At 69.6% G+C, this 9469-nt stretch overlaps 1 protein-coding gene across 1 annotated transcript; it reads right to left on the bottom strand.

Moving 5' to 3' along the window:
- Positions 1–2: 2 nt before the first annotated feature.
- PLEKHG3 (pleckstrin homology and RhoGEF domain containing G3) lies at positions 3–9394 on the bottom strand. The gene is made up of 17 exons (XM_064425589.1): positions 8144–9394; positions 5301–5614; positions 5112–5212; positions 4945–5014; positions 4799–4845; positions 4562–4712; positions 4296–4430; positions 4005–4187; positions 3677–3769; positions 3507–3593; positions 3363–3396; positions 3170–3277; positions 2954–3028; positions 2825–2863; positions 2714–2721; positions 2444–2629; positions 3–2153 (listed from the first exon to the last, which is right to left on the bottom strand). Exons 2-17 carry the CDS (start codon positions 5574–5576, stop codon positions 630–632), a joined length of 3117 nt encoding a protein of 1038 aa, XP_064281659.1. The 5' UTR covers positions 5577–5614; positions 8144–9394; the 3' UTR covers positions 3–629.
- Between the last annotated feature and the right edge of the window lie 75 nt (positions 9395–9469).

The raw sequence follows: 9469 nt of genomic DNA, 5'->3' as shown, positions 1-9469 counted from the left end.
GGTTCAGTTTGGGTTTTTTTTTCTAATAAAGATGTGAAAGCAAGTGGGGTGCAGTGCTGGGTGCCTGCGGAGCATGGGGGGCCGCTGGTACTTGTAGTGGGAGGTTCATGGGGTTCCCAAGGTCCTGTGGGCAGAGAGAACCAGAGGTGTCCCTTGTCCAGAGCAGGATGGGAGTCCTCAGGGTTCTCCTTCTGCCAGGTGGGTTGGGAGAGTCCATGGGGTACCCCTTTTCCTGTAGGCTGGGGGGCCATGGGGTACCCCTTCTTCCAGGTACATCGGGGTCCATGGGGTGCCCCTTCTCCTGGACAAGCTGGGTGTCCATGGGGTGCTCCTTCTTCCAAGAGGGCTGAGGGTCCACGGGGCTGCCCCTTTTCCTGGGCAGATTGGAAGTACCCAAAGGGTTCCTTTTTGCAAACAGCTGGGGGGCCATGGGGTGCCCCTTATTCCAGGTAAGTTTGGAGGTCCATTTGGTTCCTCTTCTCCCAGGCAGGTTGAGGATGCATGGGGTGACCCTTCCTCCAACTAGACTTGAGGTCCATGTGGTGCCCCTTCTCCCAGGCAGGTTGGGGGTCCACGGGATGCTCCTTCCCTTGGAGTCCCCAGGACACCCGTTCTCCCCGTTCCAGCCCCTAGCTGGCAGCGTCGAGGGTCTGAAACTTCTGCCGCAGGTCCCTGACGAGGCCGTGGCGCAGCGGCTCGGGGCTGCCGGGGGTCTCGGGGCAGCGCCGCCGGTACTCCTCGGACGCCTGGTAGGCTTTGCAGCGCTCCACCACCGCCTTCAGGCAGATCTTCTCCCGCGTGGTGGGCGAGCGGATCTGCACGTAGGCCGGGGGCTCCGGCAGCCGCTCCAGCACCAGCACCCGCTGCCCCTGGCCCAGAGGGGCTTCGGCCGCCACCCACAGCGCCCCGTCACTGCTGTACCGCGCTGGAGCCGGGCTCGGGGTGCTGCAGCCCCCGTTGGCCTCAGCGCTGCGGCTGCGGCCGCTGCCCCGCTCCTTCCCGGCCGGGCGCCCACCGCGGCCGGGACCCTCGGGCGCCGAGCGGCTGCGGCTCACCGGCGGCGGCCGCGGGGCCCCGAAACGGGCACGGAGCTCCCGCACGTCGGGCCAGGCGAAGGGTTCGGCGCCCACGGGGCTTGAGGGGCTGCGGGGGGCACGCGGGGACGGGGACGCCACCAGCGGCTCGTCCTGCGGCACAGCCAGCGAAGGGGTGCTGGGCGGGGGGTCCCCGTCCTCCTGCGGCGGCAGCGGGGGGCGGCGGGTGCCGGCGCGGCGGCTCTTGATGCGGAGGCTGTACTGCCGGGCCAGCTGGTACACCTTGGTGCCCAGATGAGGGGGTGTCAGCAGCAGCTGCGGGGGTGGCCCTGGGGGTGACACCGCGGTGCCCACATCATCCTCCTCCACGATGAGCAGCGGCTCGGGGGGCTGCGCCCCGTTCTCCTGGCACGGCTCCGGTGCCTCGGGCTGGGTGGGGGGCTCAGGGCTCTCGGGGGGCCGAGGGAGCCCATTGAGGCGGCACACGGAGCTCCGCACCAGCCCCTTGGGGATGAAGGAGAGGCTCTCGCGGCGGCGCACCCCAAAACCAGCATCGCGGTGCTCGGCGTGGCCGTAGTAGCTCTTGATCTTGTCGAGGAGCAGGCGGTCCCGGTTGGAGAGCAGCGATTCCCGGCGGGCTCTGATGAGGGGCTCGGGCGAGGGGATGGCACTGGGGGACTCCCCGGGCTCCGTGGATTCGAGCGGGGGGCCCCCATCCAGGCTGAGGGTGCTGCCACCATGGCTGGGGGTGCGTCCCAGGGTCCCCTCCAGCGCCAGGCTGCTCCTTCGGGACAAGCTGCTGCCGCCGCCGAACCGCTCGGCGATGACGCTGGCCTGGTCCAGCACGGAGGGTGGCAGGATGCTGGCGGCTCCTTCCCCCTCCTCCTCCTCCTCTTCCTCGCTGCTCAGCACCTGCAAATCCTCCACAGCGTGCTCCGGTTCCCTGTCCCCGCTGGGCAGCGCCAGGGTCCCCACCAGGGATGGGGATCTGGGAACCTTGGGGTGCTCCCCAGCACTGCTGTTGGGGCTGTGGGTGCTGGGTCCCTGGGCACTCCCGGCTGGGGCCCGGGGGGTCACACTGACCTTCTCACAGCTCCCTGGCCCCCAGCTGCTTGGCCTCTTGGGTCCCTCCAGCAGCCACGGGTGTTCCCCAGCCTGGGCAAGACAAATGTGGGGAGTCAGGAGCTGGGGGAGCACCCAGGTGCTCCAAGCAGGTTAAATCCCAGCCAAGCCATGGGGCCCTGGGAGGGGGCACTGAGAGCAACATGGGACAACATCACACCACCTGGCGTGGTGTGGGATGTCCTGGTAGTGAGGCGGGGTACCCCAGGAGTGATGTGGGAGTGCCCCAGACGTGATTTGGGGAGCTCTGCATGCCCTCCTGGGGTTTGAAGGGCTGGTGTAGGTACCTGCTCCTCCTGGGGCTCCAACAGCAGATCCCTGGACCCTGGCAGCTCCTCCTGGCAGTCCTTGCCCAAAGCCTCCTCTTCCTCCTCCTCCTCTTCCTCTGCCACCATGCCCTCAACCGCTGCCCAGGCTCTGGGGTGCTGGTGTGGCTCCCCAACTTGCAGGAGCGCCCCGTCGCTGCCCGTGTTCTGTGTGGGGGTGAGCGCCGGGCTCAGCACCCCGTGCCAGGGCTGGAGGGACTGGGCGCCCCAACCCACCACACCCGGCCTTACCTTCAGCCCTGCCAGCCAGGACAGAGAAAAGCAGAGATTAGTGGAGCCAAAATCCCCGAAAATTCCCCCCATGGCCCCCAGCCACCCGGTGCCACGGTCCTGCCAGCTCACCTTGCTCGCCCAGGTGCCGCAGGTTGTGCTTGGCGGGCTCTGGGGGGAGGGGAGGTGACAGTGGCATCACCCCCGTGTCCCCCAGCTCATCAGCACCCCGAGCCCCCTGATCCCGTCCGCTGTCCGCACCCGCCTGCCTGCGCCCCCCGTGTCCCTGCAGCCGCTCCAGCAGCGTCTCCGTGTGCCCCTGGTGCTGGAAGGGCTCTGTGGGAACAGCGATGAGGCACCATCAGCACCCTCCCTACGGGCTTTGGTGTCACCCAGCCACAGCTGGGCCCTGGTGAAGGGGTGACAGAGGGGTAGCATGGTGGGGACACATGTGACACTGGTGACACGCGCTCTCACCAGACTGCCGGCGTCCCTGGAGTGGCTCGGTGGCAGCGTCACCCAGGGGCTGGCAGGACCAGCTCTTCTTCAGGCGCTCAGGGCTGCAGCGGGGCAGGCGTGGGGGGTCTGTGGGGACAGGGAGTGACACCGGGGAAAATGGAGGGGACAGAGTAGGGCAGACAGGGAATGATAGGGCACTGGTGGCACTTACAGAACAGGTCCATCTCCAGGATGGCTTCCTTAGCCTGGGTAGAAGGACGATGGAGAGAAATGGGGCAAAGGTGGGGTACAGCTGCCCCCCTTGCTGTGCTGGGGGGTCCCTGGTGTCACTGAGGTGCCCACCCCACCATCTCACCTTTTGGGGGATGGTGGCGTGGTGGTTCTCCAGGATGAGCCGCTTGATGTGGTGAGTCCACACGCGCTTCTCCTCCACGCTCTTGGCCTGGGGGGCACGGGGAGGGCAGTGGGGTCGGGCAGGGGATTCCGGGGTGTCCCCAGGGCGCCCCTCACCCCATGCCCCCCTACCTGCAGGCTGTGCTGCTGCTTGCCATGCTTGTAGTGTGCCAGGCTGAAGCACAGCGAGTCCCGCGTGCTCTCAATCAGCATCAGCGAGGAGCACTGTCAGGAGAGGCGTCAGCATCCCTGGAACTTCCCACCCCAGCACCCACCAGGGTCCCTGGCACTCACTGGGCTCCCCCATTCCCAGCAATTCCCCAGTTCCCCCAACCCCAACACTCACTGGGGTTCCTGGCACCCACCCCGTCCCTCCATCCCGGGCATCCACAGGAGTGCCTGGCACCCGCTGGGCTCCCCACCCCTGTCACCCTCACAGCCTCCTGTCCCTATCCCGCACCGGGATGTGGCTCTTGTAGACATAGTGGTCACCACGGCGCTTGGTGATCAACAGGGCCTTGTCGAAGAGGAAGAGGGCACGGTCGTGGCGCACCCGCTGTGCCCGAAATGTGCCCTCCAGCACCAGCTCCCCGTAGCTCGTCAGGTCCGGCCCCTTCCAGCCCAGCAGCAGTGACTGGATCTCCTGCACAGACACAGGGGCGTCAGCACCCCTGCCACAGGGCCCACCTCATGTCATCTGGTGCCACCCACTGCCCCTGTGGTGTCTCCCTGGTGTGCCCCCGGTGCCCACCTGCTGGCGGATGGCGTGCTCGTGCTTGCGCTTCATGTCATTGATGTACCAGGCCACGCAGGTCATGGTGTCGATGGCCTCCAGCACCAGCTCGTAGTCGTCCCCCGCCTTGTGCTCAAAGTGCCTGGCGATCTCCTGGGCATGGCACGTGGCATCAGGACATGGGAATGTGCCGTGCCAGGTGCCTGGACCGCTCCAGGCACCCAAGCCGTGTCGCTGTGCCACCCCGTGCCCACCCCGTGCCATGCTGGGCACCAGGCGCTCACCTGGAGCAGCAGGTGGTACTTGAGGATCCTCTGGACAGGCTTAAGCAGGTAGGCCCCGAGGGGCAGCGCGTGGCGCAGGCGCTCCTGGCATTCCCGCAGGAACCGTGCCTGGACCTTGCTCCTCATGCACTCGGTCAGTGCCGCCACCGAGCTGCGGGCAGGGAGGGGCTCAGACCCCTGCCCACCCGTGTGCCCCCCGCCCGCCTCCCTGCTCACCCGGCTGGGCCCCCAGCCCACCTGGGGTAGTTGTTGCAGTACTGGGTGTAGATGGCAAATTCCTGGCTCTGCAGGAAAGGGGAACACAGTGAGAGCCTGCTATGACCGCGTGTCCCCCCCGGTGTCCCCACAAGGCTCCCTGTGCCCCCCACTTTGCTCGCCCTTACCCGGGTGACGAAGCACACGGCCACAGCCACGGGGTCATTGGCGCAGCTCTCCAGGTTTTGCAGGAGGGTGCTGGGGGGCACAGAGAGGGCAGGGTGACCACAGCCCCCACACACCCACGGGACAGGGTCACAACCCTGTCACCTCCCAGTGGCACCTGCTCCCCCACCTGCTGAGCTCGTAGATGTCCTCGATGTTGCCGAAGAGCGCGCTGACCTGCTCCGGTCGCAGCACCGGCTCCTCCGCGTCGATGATCTTGCCCAGGTAACCCTGCCGGGCACCCACGGTGGCACCACTGCACCCCTAGACCCCACGCTGAGTCTGAGGGGTGTGCCCCCGTGTGCCCCCCGGCACCCACCTCCACGATGCTGCGCAGGTCACGGGCGTAGGTGCGCTCGGACTCCACGATCTCCTGCACCACGCGGTCCAGGTAGCTGGGCTTGGCCCCGGGACCCCCGAAAGCTGCCAGGGGGTGCCCACCGCGGGCACCCGGCCACCCCCCCGGGGACGCGTTGTTGTTGGCGTTATGGAGCCCCTCGGCCCACGCCTCGGTCCCGGTGCCGGGCGGATCCTCCATGGCACAGCTGGGCTCCGCGCTCAGGGCAGGGCGCTGCGGGCACGCGGGCACCGGCATCCCGGCATCCCCCGGCACCAGTGGGGCTCAGGGCGGCTCTGGGGGGAGAATGGTGGGTTAGGGGGTACAGAGAGCCCCCAGATACGGGTGGCATGTGGCACCAAGGGAGTTCACCCCCATGAAGAGTGCTGATGGCCAAACCCTCTATGCCAAGGGGTGCTAGAATCCCAAAAATCCCTGGGTACAGCACAACGGAGGATCTCTGCACAGCCCACCAATGCTGAGATCTGGGAGCCCAGCCGTTCCTCATACCCGGGGACCGCGCTGGGACCGGGTGGGACGAGCGCCTCTGCCCCCACCCACCGGGGCCGTGCGTCAGCGCCGCGCCCGCGGGACACCTTCCAGGTGAGCTCAGCGCCGGCTCGCCCTTCCGGACCACCGGTGCCACCGGGATCCTCCCGTGCCACCGAAACCGCTCAGTGCCACAAACACGGCTGGGACAGCCAGAAAACAGCGGCCAGCGGCAAAGCGTGTGGGAGTGTCGAGGCCGCTGAGCCCGGTCACCGCGGCGGGCGGCCCTGGGGACAGTGACCTTGAGCTGGGCCACGTGCTGCGCCAGCGGCGTGGCCGCCCGAGCCCCCCGGCACCCCCGGTGCCGGCACCGAACCGGTCAGGCCGGTTCCCGCCGCCGCTTCCCCACACCCGCCGTGCCGCGTGGCCGCCATCCAGCCACCGCCCTCCCCGGGGCTTCCCCGAGCACGCCAGGAGCCCCCCAAAACGCCACCGCGGTGGGGTTCGGGCCCATGTCCCCAGTGGTGCCACAGCCTGGAACCCCGGGTGCTGGCACATCCAGCCGTGCCAGGGGGCACCTCCCGGGCATGCCGGATCCGGGTGACTGTGGGAGCAGCTCCCCCAGCCCCCAAATTCCTCACCCCTGCAGGCATGGAGCACCCGGTCCCAGGGTCACCTCGAGCCTGGGGGGACACCCAGCCGGTGACACCAGAGACAGCAGACCGCGGGCATCCCTCTGGGCAGTGTCCGACCCCTATCCCACCCTGCCGGGGGACAAGAGAAGACCCCCAGGTGGCACGGGGGTCCCCACAGGGGCTCCCCCACCTAACACCCGGGCGGGGATTTGTGGCTCCCGCAGCTCGTCCCCGAAGGCCACCCCGGCCATCCTAATCCGCTCACAACACCGGGATTACGGCGCCGCTCTCACGTCACCCGGGACCGCGGCCACTCTCCTGGGCCCGTGGGCCGCCGTCATCCCGCCCCGGCGATCGACCGGGGGGGTTGATCCTCTTACCCCCCCGGTATCGCCTCGGTGGGCACGCGGCCGCCCGGGGCCCTCCCGCTCCCGCCTGCTCCGGGTGGGATTAGCTGTGACCTTCACGCCCCCGACCGTCCCCAAACCCGCCACAGAGGACGGGCGATCCCCCTGGAGCGCCGAGCGGGGGGCTCTGCTGGGTCCCCAAAACTCCCCGGTGGGGGAAACTGAGGCAGGCGCCGGGTTGGGGGCGCCGGGCCGGCGGGAGGGAGGTGGGATTTTCTCCGCACCGTGGGATCGCCGGCCCCGTTGCACATTCCAGCGCGGGAGTTGGGGCGCGAGGCACAGCCCACGGCGTTTTCCCAGGATCCCGGCCCGGCACGGCACGGCACGCCGGGAGAGGGGCCGCGGCGCGCCAGCCCGCCGGAGCCATATAAGGGCAGGCGGTTCACCATTTCCAGGCATTTTCCAGAATCCCAGCGGCCTCGGGAGCGGGGAGGTCGCCGCCGGCTCCGGCGCAGCTGCCGCGGCCGCCGCTCCCGGCCCCGGCTGGCACCGGCGCTGCCCGGCGGGCACGGCGCGGGCTGGGCGCCGGCGCTGCCGCCCGCGGGGACTCGGGGGGCTCGGCACCACGGGGGTCCCCGTGTCACGGCATTCCCGGGACAAGGCGGCACCGACCCGCCGGGCTGGCAAAGCCTCTTAGTGCCCGGCGCCCATGGCGTCGCGCCGCCTAATCCCGAAGGAGGGGCGCAGGACACCCCCACCTCCCGCGGGGACCCCTGTCCAGGGTCACCCCACATGCCACAGCCTGTCCTGCACCCCCGGCTCGGCTCGAGGACAGCCCAAATCTCTCTGGGTGCCTGTCCCGGGGCTCTGCCAGCACGCCAAGGTCCTGCTGTCCCCTGCCCCGCGGGGACCCCGGTATCCCCAACTCCCACTCCGTGGGGGCCCCCACCTCCTGCCTCACTCCGGGCATCCCGGGACTCACGAATCCTGCCTAACCAGGGCCCGTGGATCCTGCTCCACCGGGATGCAACGGCTCGTGCCCCACCGGGACCCACGGATCCTGCTCCACCGGGACCCACAGATCCCGCCGCGCGGGAATGCACCGGCTCCCGCCCCACCGGAACCCAGGAATCCCACTCCGCTGGGATGCAACAATTCCCTTTCCACCGGGCCCCTCGGCTCCCGCTTCACCGGGATGCAACAGCTCCTGCAGCACCGGGACCCCCGGATCCTGCCCCACCGGGAGACCCCCGCTGCCGGGGACCCTCGGGACGGCCCCCGCCGGGCGGGGACCCCCGGCCCCCCTCCCGCTGACCCCACGGCCGTGCCCCGTTCCCGCCGGGACCGGACTCACCGCGCTCCGCTACCGCCGCCGCCCCGACCCGTCCCGGCCCGCCCCGTCCCGGCCGTGCCCGCAGGAAGCGGCGGGAGCGCCCCGGGGCGGGGACAGCGGCCGCCCCGCCCGGCAACGGGAACGGGAACGGGGACTCCCGGGAATGGGAACGGGGACTCCCGGGAGTGGGAGCGGGACGGCGGCGCAGCGAGCCCGGGCGGGACCGCGGCACGGTGCGGTACTGTCCCGGTCCCGGTCCGGTGCAGGCGTGGTTCCGGTAGAGTCGTGGTACGGTCCTGACACGGTCCCGGCACAGTCCAGGTGTGGTCCCGGTACTGTCCAGGCACGGTCCCGGGACAGTCCCGGTCCTGTCCCGGGGTGCACCGAGCATGGCGGACGGGAGCCCGCAGCCATCGGGTCACCCGTGGGGTCCCTTCCCGGGGGACACGAGCACCCGAAGGGGTCCCAGCACGGACACCCCCGTTCCTGCCCGAGGGACACAGACAGGGAGGCAGACACCCATTGTCCCCAGGCGCGGGGCGGATGCGGGTGTCAGGGCGGGACGGGTGCCGCGGGTGCGGCCTGGTCCCAGCGCCCCTCCATCCCACCTCAGCCCGTCCATGACTGTGCACGGCCCTGGCACTGCCGAGACGCTTGAGTCCCCAAATCCAACTGTGTGCCAGCTCCACGGGGGGCTTCACCCCCCCAGTAAAGCCGGGGGCCAGCTGGAGCCCCCGGCCCCTCACGGCACCTGCCACCAGAATGGGCCCATTCTACAGCCGGGTGCGCCGGCACTGGGTCCGCTCAAAGGCCGGATTGTTCCCAGCGCAGCGGGAGCCCGGCCAGGCCCGGCGCTGGCGCTGGCACTGGCTGCTGTTGTGGGGGGACGTGTGGCACCCGTGGGACGGTGGCCTCACCGCTATGGGAGCGTGTGCTCTGCCAGTGATGGGGTGCGGTGTGCTGGGCGCGTCCGGGAAAGCGGCTGTGGTGTGGGCACAGGTGGGTGTTGGGAGCCGCCAGGGTGGGTCCTGCTGAGGACACATGCCCCCACTAAGCCAGACCTCCTGCCCCAAATTTCATAGATCCTCCTCAAACCCCTTCCCCAAATCCCCCTTTACCTTCTCCCCATATCCCCTCTCCCTGTAGCCCCTCCCCACACCTTCTCACCATAGTACCCTCCCCACAGTCCCCTTCCCACGTCTCCATGCCAGATCCCTCTCCCCCGACCCTCTCCCGCCCCCAGCCCTCCCCTCTCCTCTCTCCCTCTCCCTCTTGCCCCCTGTCCTCCCGCCCGCTAGGGGGCGCCCCGCCCCCTATTGCCCCCGTCCTCCCGCCCGCCAGGGGGTG

This window comes from Passer domesticus, chromosome 6, assembly GCF_036417665.1.
Source record: "Passer domesticus isolate bPasDom1 chromosome 6, bPasDom1.hap1, whole genome shotgun sequence".
Classification (NCBI taxonomy): domain Eukaryota; kingdom Metazoa; phylum Chordata; class Aves; order Passeriformes; family Passeridae; genus Passer; species Passer domesticus.
The sequence above is the reverse complement of the archived record's forward strand: the minus strand, read 5'-3'. Positions and strand labels throughout refer to the sequence as shown.